The 18294-nt window shown below is 40.9% G+C and overlaps 1 protein-coding gene across 1 annotated transcript in view; it reads left to right on the forward strand.

Moving 5' to 3' along the window:
- Positions 1 to 15428, forward strand: part of AUH (AU RNA binding methylglutaconyl-CoA hydratase) — a 138776-nt gene extending 123348 nt beyond the window's left edge. The window contains exons 7-10 of the mRNA XM_066604049.1: positions 6484 to 6671; positions 10587 to 10637; positions 13074 to 13121; positions 14875 to 15428. Coding sequence (XP_066460146.1) covers positions 6484 to 6671; positions 10587 to 10637; positions 13074 to 13121; positions 14875 to 14952 — 365 coding nt within the window. The 3' untranslated portion in view covers positions 14953 to 15428. The remainder of the gene's footprint in view (positions 1 to 6483; positions 6672 to 10586; positions 10638 to 13073; positions 13122 to 14874) is intronic.
- The last annotated feature ends 2866 nt before the right edge of the window (positions 15429 to 18294 follow it).

Consider the following 18294-nt stretch of genomic DNA (forward strand, 5'->3'; position numbering starts at 1 on the left):
CTCAGTGTGCTAGTACCACCACATGTCACAACAATATCCACAGCGTACCCAACCAGGGCATCAGTCTAGGGGCATCCTTCCCTGTCAGATTCTGTGGCAGTACCACAGCCTGTAATGCCCCAGACCTCAGGCTTTCAGCCTCCTCCCAGTTTCTCTCCTCCGTATACAAATCATTTCCCTAGGATTTATGGTTTGCGAGAAAAGAACTGTCATGTATGGCAGACTTTTACAGTTTTTCACGCTTAGAATTAAATATTAAAGTTGCAACCCCTTTATTTTTCCTATTAGGATGTAAAGAATGGTCGTGCCAAATTTCGAGTTTTGTACAACATCGGGAAGTTACATTACATAGGGGTGCACTTACTTTTGCACTTAGCATTGAATAATCGAGTTGTGACCCCTTTACTTTTCCTATTTAGAACCTAAAGAATGGTCGTGCCAAATTTCATGTTTGTACAACATTGGAAAGTTAGAGAATTAGTGGCGAGTCAGTCTCTTTTCTTTCAGCCTGTCTAAAATCTCATTCACATCAGCATTAGGGAGTTCCATTTTCCTGCACCATTCAGAGAGCATGGAAACTGCACACTCTGGCCAAACGGTTCCATGTTATGATGGAACAAAAAGGACCACCGTTTACTTATAATGGGGTCCTTTCAATTTCTTGCCAGCATTTGGCCAGAATTCACAGGACGAACTAGCTATTTGTCCTGTTTTCTACTGGAAATCGGTGGTAGATGTTCCAAACAGAACCTTTGATGCCGATGTGAGTGAACAGTAATACTGTACGTACAGTTTATTTGGTAGCTGAGTACATTTTGGATATATATATATTCCCTTTAATTTTCAATTATTGTAAGAGTATTACAGGTTACAAAATATTTGGCATCTAGAACAAGCCTGTTCCACCGAACTGTCTATAAGGAAGTATTTCTGTGTTGTAACTTACTTTCTAATAAGGTCAAGGAGAGCACCGAGGGAGAAGTCTAGGTACTTTCCACATTTCTAACTGCTTAATTTGCATTTGCTAAAGCCTCCGGATGAGGACATTGGATTCCTCTATTTTACACTAACCTATGTAATAATTTGATAACCACCTTATAGTTTGTTGCATGTGGTGAGATTTAGTAAACAGTCAATAAAAATGAAAACATATTTACTGCAGAACTCTTCCACAATTGTTGGTAAATATTATAAAGATGTTGCAGTGAAATACTTCGACTTAAGACTATGTTAAAGTGTGCATTATATTGCTGTCTGTAAGTTTACGACGGCACTTGGCAGAAGATGCTGTCGTTGGAGGTCTGTGGCAAGCTCACCTTTCTTTGGGCATTGTCAGTAATGGGCTTTTGTGGCTTGTAATTTCATTCTGATTGCCCAAAACGATGTCAGAAAGCTTCAGAGGGAAGATCGCTTCCTACTGCCCGTGACCTCCGTTCTCCTGAATGTGCACATGCTCACATGCAAGAATAGGATGATGATAGTTGTCAGTAGCCAATCCTCTCTTCAAAGCTATGAAGATGCTATATATTGTATAAAGTGTGCAGGAATAATGCAGCACTCCCAATAGAATAAACTAAAGTAATCCCTTAATTTGGGTGATACTCAAAGTGTATTGTAGCCTTCTCAAACAGGTATGTGTGTGTGTATGTGTGTATGTGTATATATATGTATGTATATGTGTGTGTGTGTGTGTGTGTATATATATATATATGTGTATATATATAATAATGTGTGTGTGTATTTGTATGTATGTGTGTGTGTGTGTGTATGTATATATATATATATATATATATATATATATATAGCGTGTGTGTATTTGTGTGTGTGTGTATATATATGTGTGTGTGTATGTATATGTACGGTGTATCGGAGAAGAATGAGAAATGACACTGTTGTGTTTCTAGTAATTCTTCTGTTTTATTGTTGCAATGCAGATGGCTTAATAGTATAACAACCCCTACATGGTTAAACAAGTCAACAATTCAAAGTCTCCAGCATGTGTGATACTTCTATCTTAGTAGAACATTACAAAGGTTATTATGACAAAGCTGCATACTCAGCATCTGGAACCCTGTTAGTAAAATTTAACTACAATGTGTCTTTTATGGTGGTTTCGCAAAATCTCGCTCGCCAGTGTGAAACTAGCCTTACTCTCCTATATCTTGCTATATATATTAGGCACACTGCGACATCAAATATAGTTCAATACTTTCATATTATTATTCAATACTTTTCACAGGGTTTTCTGGCATTTACTATTGATGACTAGAGATGAGCGAGCATACTCGCTAAGGTCAATTACTCGATCGAGCATTGCCCTTAGCGAGTACCCGCCCGCTCAGAAGAAAAGGTTCAGCTGCTGGTGGCGGACGGGGAGTGGCAGTGGAGAGCGGGGAGGAACGGAGGGGAGATCTCTCTCTCCCCCCGCTCCCTTCTGCTCACTGCCGCAACTCACCTCTCACCCGCGTCGGCAGCCGAACCTTTTCTTCCGAGCAGGCAGGTACTCGCTAAGGACAATACTCGATCAAGTAATTGTCCTTAGCGAGTATGCTCGCTCATCTCTATTGATGACCTATCATCAGGATAGGTCATCGATAGTTGATCGGTGGGAATCCACTGCTTAAGATCGCCGCCAGTCAGCTGATCCTCTGACAGGGACGTTCAGCTGCACTGACAGCTATCAGAAGTCCGAGACAAATGCAATAGAAAGCCTTCGCTCCTATTGAAATCAATGGGCGGGATGCCTGCTATCACACTTTGGTTCTGACTGCAATGAGGAGCCAGAAGTGTAATGGAAGAAATGGCCCCTATTGATTTCTATTACACTGCCAGCTCTAACTGCCTATGCAGAGGTCCTCTTAACTATCACCTGTCCTGATATGCTCATTACCCCATGTGTGTTTTTATTCTGAAATGCTCCAATGTTTCAGAATTAATACACTTTGAAGTTTGACTCCGTGCTGAGCGCCGAGTCAAAGAGGTGGGCATGAAGTGGGCGGGGAAAGGCTGGTGCAGCCCACCTCCATGACCTGGTGCTCAGCGCCCAATCAAACTGCAAAGTGTTTATTCTGAAATGTTGCGGAATTTAAAATAAAGACATACATGGGGTTAATGAACATACGTGTCGTGGGCTCATGCTGCTTGTGGCTCAGGCAGCATGAACCTGGTGATAGAATCCCTTTAAAAGGAACCTGTCATCAACTATAAGCATCATAAACTAAGTGACTCATGCAGGCGGTCATGAGCAGTACACCTTTTTTGTTTGTTTGTATTTCCTGCGCTGTCGCCTAACGATGACACAGGTACCCGCAGCCCATCCTGTGCTCTAATGTGAGCAGAATTGTGTAATCCAATGCATTTGATTGAACAGCGTATTAGCGCGGATCATACGATTGCAGAATCCACAATTCAAATCCGGTCATGTTAGACTGGCCTTATTCTGCTTATAGTTTAGGTGATGTAGAGTCCGGGGAGCCTCTTTTCATGTTCCCCCGTTTCTGTGATGTCCCCCCAATGAAGTTGGCCCATGCACTTCAATAGAGGTGAATGGGAATGTGAATGCACAGACTTATGAAAAGTGTCAAGTTGGTGTGCATGTACCGACCTCGCCAGGGACAATACAGCGACAGGACCTGGTTAGTATGAAAAGAGGCTCCCCAGAGTCCACATCCCCTGAGCGATACGTACTATAACTTAGTTTATCGTGCTGATAGTAGATGACAGGTCCCCTTTAAATTTGACATTTCCATGTATCCAAAGCAAAATTCTATTTTTTTCCTTTTGCTCTTTGGAAATATTGACCCTATATGTATGCTTGTTGAAACAGGTGTTGTTTTCCACAAAAATCTTCAGAGAGATATTTCTCCACTATTGCTTTAGAACACATACACCACCCTATGTGCCAAAAGAGGTTATAGTGCTATCTATGAAAATTAAACTACCACGTATAGTTTATAGAAGTACAAGCAAAATTAAAATGAACCATATGTCTGCAGCTTTCCTTGTTTACGCAACAAAAAATAATGGCAATATAGTGAGGGTAGCATTGTGTATGTAGAAGGGAGGGAAGGGTTGGGGGAGAGCAGCATCTGGGGCGAATTATGAGGCAAGACTACCTGAGACATCCTGTAGACGCTGTAGATAAGCTGTAACCACAGATCACAGCTCTGCCCCAAAGGCCCTTTTAGATGGGACGGGTGTCGGGCAAACGATGCCCGACACTCGTCCCCGCACATACTAGCTCCTGGGCACCTGCATGGGAGCTAGTATCACTGGCTCACAGTGGGGAGGCTGAAGGAGATTTCTCCCGCCCCTCTCCCATTAACTTAACATAGCGGCCATTCATTACTGAACAACCGCTATTTACACTGAACGATCAGTTCATTGTCCATCGTTTATGCAGCCTAAATGATGGACGATGAGCTGATCGCTCAGTGTAAATAGTGGCCATTCAGTACTGAACAGCCGCTATGTTATATCAATGGAGAGGGACAGGGGAGCGCGAGGAGAGAAATCTCCTGCAGCCTCCCCACTGGGAGCCAGTGATGGCTCCTGTGCAGCAGAACGAGTATGTGCGGGGACGAGTGTCGGGCATAGTTTGAGGTAATTGAATAGCAGATAGAAATCACTAACTGTATAGGTACTGATTTATGTATCATTTTTAAAGAGGACACGTTGTGTCCTCATGTCAGTGGGGCCAGCTGAATAGCTTTGAAGCCGCGGCCCCGTTGATCCCTACAATGACTTTCTTTAAATATTCGCTCCTGTTCCTGAATGTCAAGTAGCTAGTTCCCACTGTCAGGAGCGGGCTAGGCAGAGAAGCAGAAGCCTCATGGGCCCCCAAAAGATGTTTGGGACCACAATCTGCCGACATAGTGAGTAGCATGCGATCCGGCAGCCTACCAAAGGAGTACAGACAGACTGAGGCCGGAACTTTCAGCTCCCTGACACAGTTGACATGATGAGGTCATTCTATTGTGCCCCCTGCATCGGGCAGAGGACTCTGCACCTGTCAGGTTTAGGTGAGTTTTTTTCTTTTTTGTTTTGCGTTTTTGTTTTTTTGGGGGGTATTTGGAGGGCACTGTTACTATGAAGACACTTAAGGGCAATGGCACTATTAACATTGAGAGGCCACTTGGGGGGCAGTGTTACTATTCAGGGGCTACTTGGGGGCACAAATACTGTTCTGGCGCCACTATTAATATTAAGGGGTAATTTGGGGGCAATATAATTATTAAAGGAGTACTTGGGAGCTCTGTTACTATTAAAGAGCCATTTAGGGGGCTATTATTAATAAGGGGGCACTTGGCCATTTTCCTATTACGGTGACAATATTGGGGAAACTATTACTTTGTAAGGGGCACAATGTTGGGCATTATTATTATATGGGTACATAAAAGGGGTATTATTACCATGTGAGGCACTAATAGAAGCACTATTACTGCAAGGGTTACTAAAAAAATGGCACACTTATTGTGGTGCACTATTATCATCTGTGGCACAGTAATGGGCCCTATATGGCACTTCTCTTTAAGGCTGCTGTCTGTGTGACACTATATTTTTGAGTTGGTAATGATAGTTATGACAAGTCTAGTTATTTCATAAGCATAGTATTTGCAGGTACCATACCATACAGTTATATGTACAAATATGGCACATGACTGTAATAGCAGCAGAGTTTCTGTAGAGCCACAGTCGGGCCAGGACACTCGTCTGTATTATTAGGGCAAAAATGTACCTGTGATACACTTGTCTGAAGTGTATTACCATATGTATACCATATGTACAGTATTGGTCCTGGTGCTGCATGGTGTTTTCTGTATGGACTGAGGTTAATGTTGGTGCTATGTTTATTATGAGCTTGGTCTGGTGTTGTATTTGTTACGACGTTAGTTTTGGTGTTGTACTTCTATTCTGTAATTCTAATTGCCAAAGAGAAAAAAATACCCATGGGTAATATCCCCTAAAATATAAGTGCTTTATTATTCAAAAATAGACGAAGACAAAATCAAAAATAAAGGCTCAAATGGTGGTAGCAATATAATGTGAGCAACAGTCATCAATCAGTATTGTGTGTGTAATTGGGCACATATACACTTAAGCATAGGCCTGGATGGCCAACTTCCGAAAGCCTATGTAGAAATTAGTAGGTCAGCGCCACCAGAGCCCTATTAAAAGTCTAACCTATGGCCACCCCGACATGTTTCACCTTACCGCGTCCTCAGGGGGAACGGCATCTAGGACTATATATGAAGTATTATTGTAGATAGATAGATCAAGTCCTGCAGATGGTCATTCCTTATATTCACATCATTTAGTATGAAAATGGTATTTCACTAATATGTTATGTAAATCATTCCGATTGGTCAATTTGTAACTAAAACCGGTATTTTCCCTAACTGTAAGATTTAAGAGGAAATTAGCAATCACGGTGTATATTCCACTTTTGCTAAAAATACATGTAAATCTTTTCTTCTGTTTAAGGAGGAACACAGCGGCTGCCACGTGCGGTTGGTGTTGCTTTGGCAAAGGAGCTTATATTCTCTGCACGTGTCTTAGATGGCAGTGAAGCAAAAACCATTGGTTTGGTCAGCCATGTTGTAGAACAAAACGAGGAGGGAGACGCAGCTTACCAAAGAGCTGTTGCTTTAGCTAAGGAATTCGTATCTCAGGTAATGGCAATATTAAGAAACCTCTAGATATATTTTTATATAGAAATATATTCTTATGTTCTGTCTCTTAGCAAACACACATCTTAACTCCTCTACATGCAGAATGACATGTAGCATGATCAGCGGGAAGGCGGCTGTGATTAACAGCAACCCAAGCTCTGATCCTGATAGTGGTGCTGACTAGAGATGAGCGAGCACGCTCGTTTAACCCCTTGAGTGGCACGCCCGGAAATTTTCCAGGACGAGCTCCACGGCCGATAGTGATATAGCACGGAAGATTTCCGGGCTATGTTTTACTATGGGAGCTGCAGAGCACAATGCCACAAGCTGTGGCAGTGTGCTCTGCCTGCACAGAGCAGTTCAGGACTTTGAAAATATAAGCGGGAGATTGACGGCAGATCGGCAATATCTTCCTGCTTTTGTTTTTCAAAGTCCTGCACTGCTTTGTTTACAGGTTGCAATAGAGACGCTCGGCTTGTCAGAAGCCAGCCGATGGTCTCTGTGGCAGGAAGAGCTGGTGCTTGGCTGTCAGAGCAGGCACCAGCTCTTACACAGCAGAGAATGGAGAAAACCTTTGATCTCTGCTGTGTTAACCCTTTACATGCAATGATCTATGCGACTGCAGTATGTAAAGGGCTGACAGAGGGAGGGGGCTCCCTCTGTCAGAGGATAGCCGGGCACCAGCTCTTACACAGCAGAGAATGGAGAAAACCTTTGATCTCTGCTGTGTTAACCCTTTACATGCAATGATCTATGCGACTGCAGCATGTAAAGGGCTGTCACCATCGGACCCCCGAAATGTGATCAGGGGGCCCTGATGGGTCTCTGTGGAAGTCCCCTAAAGGGACAAAAATAATAAAAAAAAAAAAAAGGAAAAAACTCTCACCCCCGCCGCCACCCTGCATTTGCTTAGACGAGTAATCAGTTACTCGAGAAGACAGATACTCGCTCGAGCATCAGCCTTAACCCCTTTAGTGGCGGGTATCTCTAGTGCTGACAATAGCAGAGGGTTTCCCATTAAGACAATTATTCCCTGCCCTGTGGATAGTAGATAAATGACTTTATCATTGGGGATCCAACCGTTTGGTCCCCCAGCAACCCCGAGACCAGCACACCCTGCAACATACAGACAAGGAGGCTTAACAAGTCAAGTAAAAATGGCTAAGAAAGCCAAGTAACTGATTTAAGATAAATTTAGATATATTTTGCAATAAAGTTCATAGATACTGGCATGTAGAGCAGATACTTGAGCTGTAACATATGATTAAGGTAATCTTTTTTATTGTGAAGTATTTAATTGTATATGCAAGAAAACCAAAACCGTACTGTAGAGTTTTTGCAGTATGTTCTTTGTAAGTGAATTCACATTCAGTCCCGTCGATGCCATGGCTCATGGGTTGCTCTAGATAAATCTCTGTATTGCAGAACTAGCATTTTGCTGATTTATAGGGAGGCATTGCGTCCGTAACTAACAGATGTAGAACATGCTGTATGCTCTGTGACATTTCCTAATGCGCTTATCTCTATCCATTAGACAACTAAATATACTTTGAGAATGAAATGAGGAAAGTCAAGGTGTTATCAACACTTTTACAACCCTAGCATTTTGCTTTCCTTAAAGCGGGTTCATTAACTAGGTATATATAGGTAAATATATATACACTCGTATATACATACATTTGGATATATATCTATATATAGAAAGATAGATCGAGATGGAGATATAAAACAGGTAGGATTTGATGAAAAAGAAGTATGTAACTAGCAGTCAGTCAAAACAGTTTAAGTCTTGGCCACTGAACCTGGTATTGAAACTCCCATGTTATATCGGTATGACATGTGGCCTGTTTAGTAGTTCTTGGTGCCTTTTTATAAGCTGGCTCTTCATGTACTACCAGGTAATCTGTTAGTGCTGCTTAGTAGATACCTGTAGGCTATTTCCTATCCATGGGTTTTATTATAAGTTTTTACCACCTTTCTTTAAAGGGATTGTCCCACTTCTAAGACTGACCTATCCTCAAGATAAGCCATCTATAGCTGATTGTTGGGAGTGTGCCACTCTGGAACCCTGCAGATCAGTTGATTGTCGGACCAGTGTTGTAATGAACAGAGTTGTCCTGTTACTGAAAGTAGACAGATCTATATATTGCACAGTGGCCCAGTATGATGCTGCAGGCCGGGACCGATTCATTTAGCCTGATTGGCAGGGATCCAGGGTGTCGGACCTCTACTGGTCAGCCATTGATGACCCATCCTGAGCATAGGTCATCAATCTTAGAGGTGGGACGTCTCCTTTAAGTTTATAGCTGGTAGATAACCTTGAGGCTTTCTCCATACACACTTTTCATGAATCTTATGATTTTCATGTGGTTTTTGGGTGGCATCTTTTTTTTTTTTTTTTTTTAATGCAGACATATACAGATATTTTTCCAGGCATCTTCATTTCCTATAGGAAAACCTATGGCGGAGTGCGTGAAAAAAAACATTCAAAGGATGCTGCATTTTTTAAAACAAAAATGCCATGGACCCAAAAATCACAGCAAAAGTGAGGAAAAATACCACAACCCCCCACTGTATTATTAGATCTATACCAGAAGCAGCCGCATAGCCAGCCATCTGAGTGAATTGCTTAGACACTACTGCAGAGCAGAAAAATCGTAATTTCCTAATAAAGATCATTTAAAAAGTTGCTTAAAAGCTGTTTTCATTGATAGCCAATCCTTATAATATTTGATCAGCTAGTGTCTGCCACTCGGGACCTCAACCTATCAGCTGGTTGGATACACACTGTCACAGGCAAAACACACAGATTGCTCCAACTCCTCTGTAGTGAGCAGCGCTGGTAATTGTAGGCACAGCGGTCATTGATTTTAATGGGAGTTGTGCCTACAAGGGTCAGAGCAATCTGCTTCCTCTCCATACACTCTGCTGTTGCGCTGATGGTGGCTGTCCGAACAGTTGATCGGTCGGGGTCCTGAGTGGCAGACCCCAGCCGATCAACTATTGATGACCTATCCTGCAGAGTCAGAAAGGAATTTTTTCCCCTAAATGGGAATAATTGGCTTTTACCTCATTGGGTTGTTTTTGCCTTACTCTGGATCAACATTGGGGCAGTAGAAGGCTTAACTGGATGGACATGTGTCTTTTTCAGCCTTACATACTATGTTACTAATAAAAATTGCCTAGAAAAGCCTATTTTAATTTTGCATTTAGGAAGCAAATGAACAATCAAATCAGTATAACATTCTTTTTAACTGCTTCACATAAATTCGCTTTTGGCGAACTCAAAGGGATACCTTCACACATACAGAAAGCTGTCCAATACTCAACCTGAAGAATGATGAAAGCCAAAATTAAATGTGGCTCGTGTTGCATTTGATGGATGTAGTTTAGTTATACCGTTATAGGAAATTTTCCACAATTGCTTCTATGGAAAACCTTGTACATGAAAACTCTCCATACTAAAGTGGAAAACCACAACACATCCTCAACAAACCACATTCTGCTGCACAGCATAGACATGATTTTATAATACCCTAAGCCTAATCCCACACATTGAAGAATTGCGTATGGCAAATCTGACGTGTATTTGCGTGTTTTACTAAGGGATCTGCAGCAGTAATACACGTTTTCTGTGGATCTGCACAAAGATTGGCTCCATTATCATTCATTGGAGCTAATCTATGGCTCTATGTTAATGGTCGTGTGGGCAAAAATCTCCATTCCCTTGCATGGCAGATGGGCCGAACGAGGATTTGATGTGGATTTTCGAGCAGAAATACATGTGAAATCCTCATCCTGTTTCTGTCAGCCTTCACAGTTACCATGTTCATGAGATAATCAATATTCACTACATGATTGGCGAATGTAACTGTTCTATTACAGTGTTCATTAATTGCTTTTCTGAAATCCTAGGGACCAATTGCAGTGAGAATGGCTAAGTTAGCAATCAACCAAGGCATAGAGGTAAGTGTCAGAATTTTTTATTATTGTGTCAAGTGTGTGTCTGCCTCCTAACTCTCTAGATGTATTTCTTTAATTAGCTTTGGACTGGCCTGCTGGTTTGGGGGCTTGTTTTATATGAATAGAATTGGGAAAATTGAGCTAAATTGTATTAAAAATGCTTTTCCGTATGGCTACATTGACCACACTCAGTGACGAGACAAGCTCTATTGAAGAGAGATCTTTAAGAAATGCTAGTCGTCTATACATGTTATAAAGCAGATTGACACTGCACTCCGTAGCATTACTACCTAGTCAGTGGTGACTTTTACCTTTGGTGACCTGGTGAGGGAAGTGTTCAGTAGTTAATAAACTAGCAGGGAAGCTTGACCCAGTTGGTATGCCTTGTTACTGCTGCAGCAACGTAGTGTTGAGTCCGTTCAATTTTTGCAGTAGCAATAAGACCCTTTCCATTGGTATCCACTACATGATGTTCAGTCCTTTGCGTTTAGCTTTTTAATGTCTAGACTGTGTTCAGGGTAATAAGTCAATGTTCAGTACTAGTTAGTACTCGGCAGTTAAAAAGCTTACATATTACATATAAGTTACTTTTCATGCATAGATACGTTTTCTAAAATTGTTGTAGGAAAGATGGAACTGTGTAACAACATTGTATTAAACCTCAGTCAGACCCTTGTACGTTTCATAGGGTCATACAGCACCAAGGTGGTACCACAGAGGCAGACCAAATGGTTGCTTTAGGGCCCCTGGAGAGAGGGGGCCCATCAAAGTTTGTTTCTACTGGGTGGGAGGAACCAATTACAGCATTCGCTTAAATGGCACAAGAATCACTGTGTGAAGAAAAATGTGTCGATCATACAAAAACAAAGAAACTAAGTATTTTCCACTTCCCTACCTACAGTCATAACTGTGTGGGAAAAACAATCGGATAGATATGAAGGTGGATAGGCAATCACTTGGGTGACGTCAGGAATAACAGGCATAAGCCCCTAGCTGAACATATTTATGAAGTCCATGGAGGCACACCAAGTGTTTGAGTTTTCAAGTTATCGAATGTATTTCTCCACCTCGTAGAGGCAGTAATTTGGACAACGTAACTTTGAGGAAAGAGGCCCAATGGATTTTTAGGTTGCAGTCTAAACAACCTTAGGGCTAAAATGAAACCCAATCGTATTCAAGCTTCTCATAATCTGTAACCATCCATCTTGTTTAGAACATATCCATTATTGGTTGTCTTCCAGCAAGTTTGGGTGTCTTGTCTGATTGTTTTTCCTATTTTTTATATGCCTCCTCTTTGGACAGTGCAGTTTTCCTATGGGCCCATAACTATTTAGATCTATTCTTACATTAGCTTCATTTTTGATTAGTACATACTCCATTAGTTGTATTCTTTGTTGTATATAGCAGATTTGGTGTATGTCACTTTTATTACTATCATTATTCTGAGGGTCCTAAATTTCACTGCCTATTGGATATTTATTTTATACTATCCTCCTGTACATTTCTGAGTGTCTCTTCAATATTGATTTCTATCTTGCTCTGATATCCACTGATTGCTTTAGTGCCATATCCAGCTGTAACTTTGAAACGCAATAGCTCTGGTAACCAAGGGGCAGAGCCACATATAGCATTGTGCATGAGAGGCTGACCAATGATACTGCAGTCACGGGATCGGGGTATTCCTAGTGATATGATGCTCCTTGATTTGTTGGCAGCGCAGTGATGCTGCTGTGAAAGCGGGACTCCGCCTTTATTAACTCAAACCCTAAAGTGCTTGTGTAAGGAGAATTTATGTGTTTAGCAAGGAGAAGACAATCCCAGATCTCGTGTAGAAGTCTGGGCCCCTAGGAGAAATACAAATCACACCAGCCTTGTTGCGGTATCAAATGATTTCTAATGTATTCAAAGTTGTATGTAGTTTATATATCGTAAATGACATCACAGGAAAAGTACATACCTCCAAAATTACGAAGAATGCATGATAGGCTGAAACTAAAATGTTTAACATAAGTTACACCTTTTAAGGTGTAACTATAACATACAATAAGACCGTTATGAATTCAGTGAAAAGGAATGCAAGGGAGGCAGTCTGAGAGACTGGTATATAGAAAAGGTTTTGTTTAACCCCTTCACTACTTATACTAGCAGTAAGCTATATCTTCCTAGTCTACAATCTAATAGCAAAAACCATTAACTGATACATTCATTTACAATTTTCTTAACAGCTTGAAAACTAAAGGTTTTGGAAATGTCTTAAGCTTCATGGAAAAGGGGAGGAAAAACAAATGCCAAACCCTCCTGTCCTGGGATCGCAAAATCCAGCACTTTAATAAGGGGCCCATATTTATATCTACTATGCCCCCACCTCCCCCATCTTCTATGCATGCCTATGTATTATATTTGGTTTTAGAAAAATCTAGTAACTTTTTCTAATTGCAGGTGGATTTGGCCACAGGCTTAGCTATAGAAGAAGCATGCTATGCTCAGGTATGCATTTCTGCTTGATCAAATCCCATAACTTTGTTACCTAACATCATGCTCCTCACAAACCTGGAAATACATGGCTTATGATAATAGGTTTTCACGTAAATGAAATCCATAAATGGCAAGCTGTCAAAAGCGACAACACAATCTGACTCTTCTGTACTGTCATTGTCGTGTTTGCTGTAAATAGGCCCAAAGAAGAGTAAAATGGATAATTTAATACATGAAATGTCAAGTATTTACCAAGAAATGCCATCATTTGAGTCCAGTTCAAGTGTTATTCGGAAATGATGTTGTAACAAAACATTAAACAAATGAATACATTTCCAATTATTTTCCCACTGACACATCTCGGCTATTAACCCCCACGCGCTAACAGTATCAAGACCATATCTGATATGAAGCCGAGTGACATTTTCCTGTGTCAGAACTTGACTATTTGAAAGTAGTAGATATTGGAGGTTGACATTTTCCGACTTGATTACATGCAGGGGCGTTCTTAATTGTTTTATTTGTTGTTTGTTTATTTCTTCAACAGGAAGGAGTTATTATTTTATAATGTGAAACCTCCTACACAAAAATCAGCAAATGGTGTTTATGCAAGTTAGCTAAATTTAGGATTCCTAAACGACCCTACTTTAATTTGAGCAAGGCTCCGCACCATATGCATTGCTGTTGTTTACAGCCGTAAAATATGTGCGATTTTATCACGAGTGGCATTTTATTTCATTTTTTGCTACTTGCCGCTTTGTCAGCAGTCACTCAAAAGTGGCATTCCGAGACAGTTACATTATTAAAGAGCTTGTTTTTGACAGAAGTGTGGAACGTACAGATTCGTCTGACTTCTTTGGTGACAGGTTTGGATGTATACATTAATGCGGCTCTGCATGTGCCAGTCCTAGATAGATGATGGATATACATGTGTATTAAAGGTCAGTACTGGTTCCGGGTAGTAGGTGGTTAAAACACATGCCCTATTCTGCGTTTCAAAGTTTTTAGAATTTCAATACTTTGAATTTAGTGGAAAATCAAGGAAATTGATACTTTATTTTAGTTATATAATACTTTTGGAAGTAAAGGAAAGATACAAGGACATTTATTAAAATCACAGAGCAGTCAGGTTACTTTCACATCTGTGCTGGGGAAAGGGCTTTGCTGATCAGTTTGGGGAGCAGGAAACGGGAATCTCCGTGGCCAAAAGGTTCCGTCTCTAGACAAAACCGAACAGTGCCGGGTGGACCCCATTGACTTATATTGGGGTCTGTGCAGCTGCCCAGCTTTTGGGCGGAAGAAAAAGTGCTGCATGCAGAGCTTTTTCTTCTGGCATTTTCAGTCGGATCTGCAAAAGAACCCCCAACCAGAGGTTCCGACACGGATGTGAAACTACCGCTGCTCAGTCTTCTTCAGCAGTTCTCTAGTTTCTACAAAGCCTTAGCAATCATTTTGAACTCTTCGGTTACCGTATCACAGGTGAATTCTTTACTCTGAATGTATATTTGCTTTTCACTACAAAATGATAGTGATATTCTTTGAATATTCATATGGCATAGACCAGATATAGCTGAAATGATGATCTTTTTTCTAATGCATGGAGTCGCCACTGTTTATATAGCCTGGTCCGCTTCTGAGTTTACATATTCTCGATTTGGTATGAATGGGGTATTATGGACTGACATGTCAGTAAATTTACATTCTGGTTTATTTCCTTTATTATTGATATTGTATTCAAATATTTTTTCTTATTCCCTATTTATAGGTGATCCCAACAAAGGATAGGCTTGAAGGCTTATTAGCATTTAAAGAAAAAAGGCCTCCACGTTACAAAGGAGAATAAGGAAGCCCAGCGTTGCCTTTCCTGAGAATGGGGTAGAAAGGGGAAATGTCATAGGGACCTTCTTTCTGTTCCTTGTATCAATATGTGGAATTTCACAACCATGGGAATTGAAGTAAACATTGAAAGCATTTTGGCACCTGGAATATGCCCATACATGTATGTATTTCAGATCATTTTGATAGTCTCTGGCAGGTCTGTGCCCACATGCACTGTCACTCATTTACCTGTTCTAAGTTACTTGAAATGTGGAAGACCTCAGCAGCAATCACACGTTTCGGAACTACACACAATGGCAATCCCTTTGTTTTCTTTTTTGCTTCAGCAGCAATGTAAGTAATGAAATTCTGTATATGTAGAATGTCTAAGTAATGTGAAATAAAGCCATAGAAATGACTACTCATATTATCAATGATGATGCATTTTCAGTAAAGAACACCATTGGGGTGTATGCACCAATAAAACTATTATACTGGAAACTGCAGACTTGTGGATTATATACCATCTAGTTCATGGTAAATGGTCATTTAGCAAAAAACAATGTGTAGTGTGTCATGAAGAAGAGAATCTATAAGCCACCTCGCCAGACCACTGTACTTGTGGTAATATCAGACTTGGTGACGGTTTTTTGTAGAAAGCTGCTGTTGCAAAACTTTGGCAACTGAGACGTTCTACATTGATCCTAAGCAGCAAAGCAATACATCATTTGATCCTGCTGAAATTGGTGAGTGATGAAAGAAGAGCTGAACACCAAGCCGTCAGACAACCGGTTTGATGTAGTGAACCGCTTTCTGCAACTTGCTATGTACTGTGATACATAGAAACTGTAGAAGCCAATGATTTGATTTTTTTTAAATAAAACGCATTAGCAAATATTAGCATGCACTTCAGTAAAAAAAAAATAATGCCACCAAAGGTGTACATAGCCTTTAAGCACCATGGTTTCATTCACCAAAGGCAACAGATAATTTCAAGGCTATCAATATTTTTGACATTGAGAAAAATGTTCCTTTTTTTTCTCCATATGTTCAGTTGTTACAAAAGTTTCAGGCTGCAATCTTCATTCTTTCACTTATTTTCAGACCCCCTAATATGCAGTTTCCTGGTATTTTCAGACTTTTCTCATCGGTGGATGTCACTCTCAATAATAGATGAGGTCCAGGATGCTGCTTCCTTCACTTGCCTCACTCTTGCACTAAATTCTCCTTCTATAGCCCATGAGAGACGCCTCTTCTTGTGCCGACAGACACTGATGCTGAGGAGTGTGTGATACAATCTGCCATGTCTTCTCTCTCTGTACACAGCCTATGTGATTAACCCTCCCTCCATATGGGATTTTCTTCCTATCTAAATTTGGTGCGATTTGTCCTTCTTCAAAATTAGGGTGTTTTTTCCTCTCTAAACACTGTACAGTCTTCATGCATTCCCTCCGGAGATTTCTCTAACACCCAAGGGAGGGGCAAAGAGCTGATACCGCCAGGAACAGTATGTTGTTGGATCTATCTCAGATTGGGTAGCACAGCCACCTATATTAAAGAGTTAAAGTACTTTTACACAGGTTTACAGTCGCACAAGTAATCACTCAAAAAACTAACCTAGAAAACCAAGCGACCGTCGACCCGTGTAAACAGGCAGTCATTCATCCATGAAAAACTGCCTGTGTAATCTGAATGGACACAGACAGCCGGAAGAGATCAGCCGCCTTCTCCACCTACATTCACTGAGCAATCCTTGCTCCTGTGTGAAGGTGTAGGAGCAACAATAGTTGGGACAGCTGTTGGGTGCTTAAGCACCTGACAGCTTTCCCATGTAAAAGTACCCTTAGGCCACCTGAAAAGGAACGCATTTGCATTGTGGAATCCGCGGCGGGCATCCACATCGCGGATCCACAGTAAATACCATTTATAGCATGCTACGGGAAAGCGCCTCTTCCTGCGCACTCGCGGAAACTAATTGTGGTTTCCGTGAGCAAAGGAAAAATCGTAGCATGCTCTATTTTTGTGAAGTCAATGGAAGTCATCTGACGCACAGCCTTCTGCAATTGACATTGCAGAAAGGTTGCAGGTAGCCGCGTCATTCCCTAGTGACAGCACTTGAAAAATAAACATTTTTTTTTTAAATCTTTACTGCGCATGTCTGACCGCAGCCCGCCTTAGCCATCCGCAGTCCAGAGAAAAGAAGAAAAATGACAGGTATGCAAGGTCACCGGCTGGGCACAAGGTGGGATTCCGTGTGGGCTCCCACATGCGGAATCCGAACAGGTCATGTGTAGGCCGCCCTACACAAACTTCATAGCAACACAATGGTAGTAAATTTGCACTGGAAACTATTTAGAAAGTAGCTTAAATCGGTACTTAGAAAGCAAAGAAAAATAAACTATTTTGGTAGAAAGGTGTTCATAGTCTTTATAAATGGGTGGAAACTCCAAGTTTATTAAAAAAAGGTAAAGCATTTTTCACTACACAATAAAGGCTCTTTACACGCAATGATTATCGCTCAAAATTAGTTTAAACAATGTCTTGTGAGCGATTAGTCGTTGCATGTAAATGCTACCATTGTTAGCTTTTCGGCCAAACGATTTTTAGTTCAGCATAAAAACCATTGTTCCGCTGGCCAGTGATAGCAGGGACTGCACGCTGTGAATTCTCCACAGGATCACTGATAACATTGTTTTCAGCTGCTGTCCCATGGAAGAACAATGGAGCTGTATGCAGATAACAGACGACCCGCTGTTTTCTGCATATAGCAAAGGGAGGCTCATATGCACGCAAATGAATCTAATAAGCTACTAATGGGCATTAGTGCCTATTAGTAGTTTATGCAAAATGATCGCTCAAAACTGTCATTCAAGCTATCTTTTGAGCAAATTTTGAGCGATCATCTTTGCGTGTAAATGGGGCTTAAGACTACAATCCCCCTGATAGAAATTGCATTGTCCGAGTCTCTAGTGTGGTAACAATGTACTGTCAGACAGTGATGAGGACTATAAATAAATATAGTAACTATTCAAATAAGGAAGTCTAAACTATTTTCTAGAACTGCACCTAGATTTGTCCTATTAATTGTAGCCAATACATTTGCTTTAAGCATATTCAGAAATGGCAGCGGCTCCAACTGGGGGTTGACATGACTTTTTGAAGTAAGAGATTTCTGATTAAACTAATGATCGGTGGTAACAATTTTTGACGGTCACCAATCCCATGGAGATATGAAGGTGGAAATTATGATAACATAGCTGTAACAAAACGTGTTAGCTACATTATCAAACTCTTCACTTAGCAAAGCTTTACAATTGTATGATTTAGGTTGCTGACAATTCACTATCTGGATTATGCAGCTACATGG

The sequence above is a fragment of the Eleutherodactylus coqui genome, chromosome 5 (assembly GCF_035609145.1).
Source record: "Eleutherodactylus coqui strain aEleCoq1 chromosome 5, aEleCoq1.hap1, whole genome shotgun sequence".
Lineage (NCBI taxonomy): Eukaryota > Metazoa > Chordata > Amphibia > Anura > Eleutherodactylidae > Eleutherodactylus > Eleutherodactylus coqui.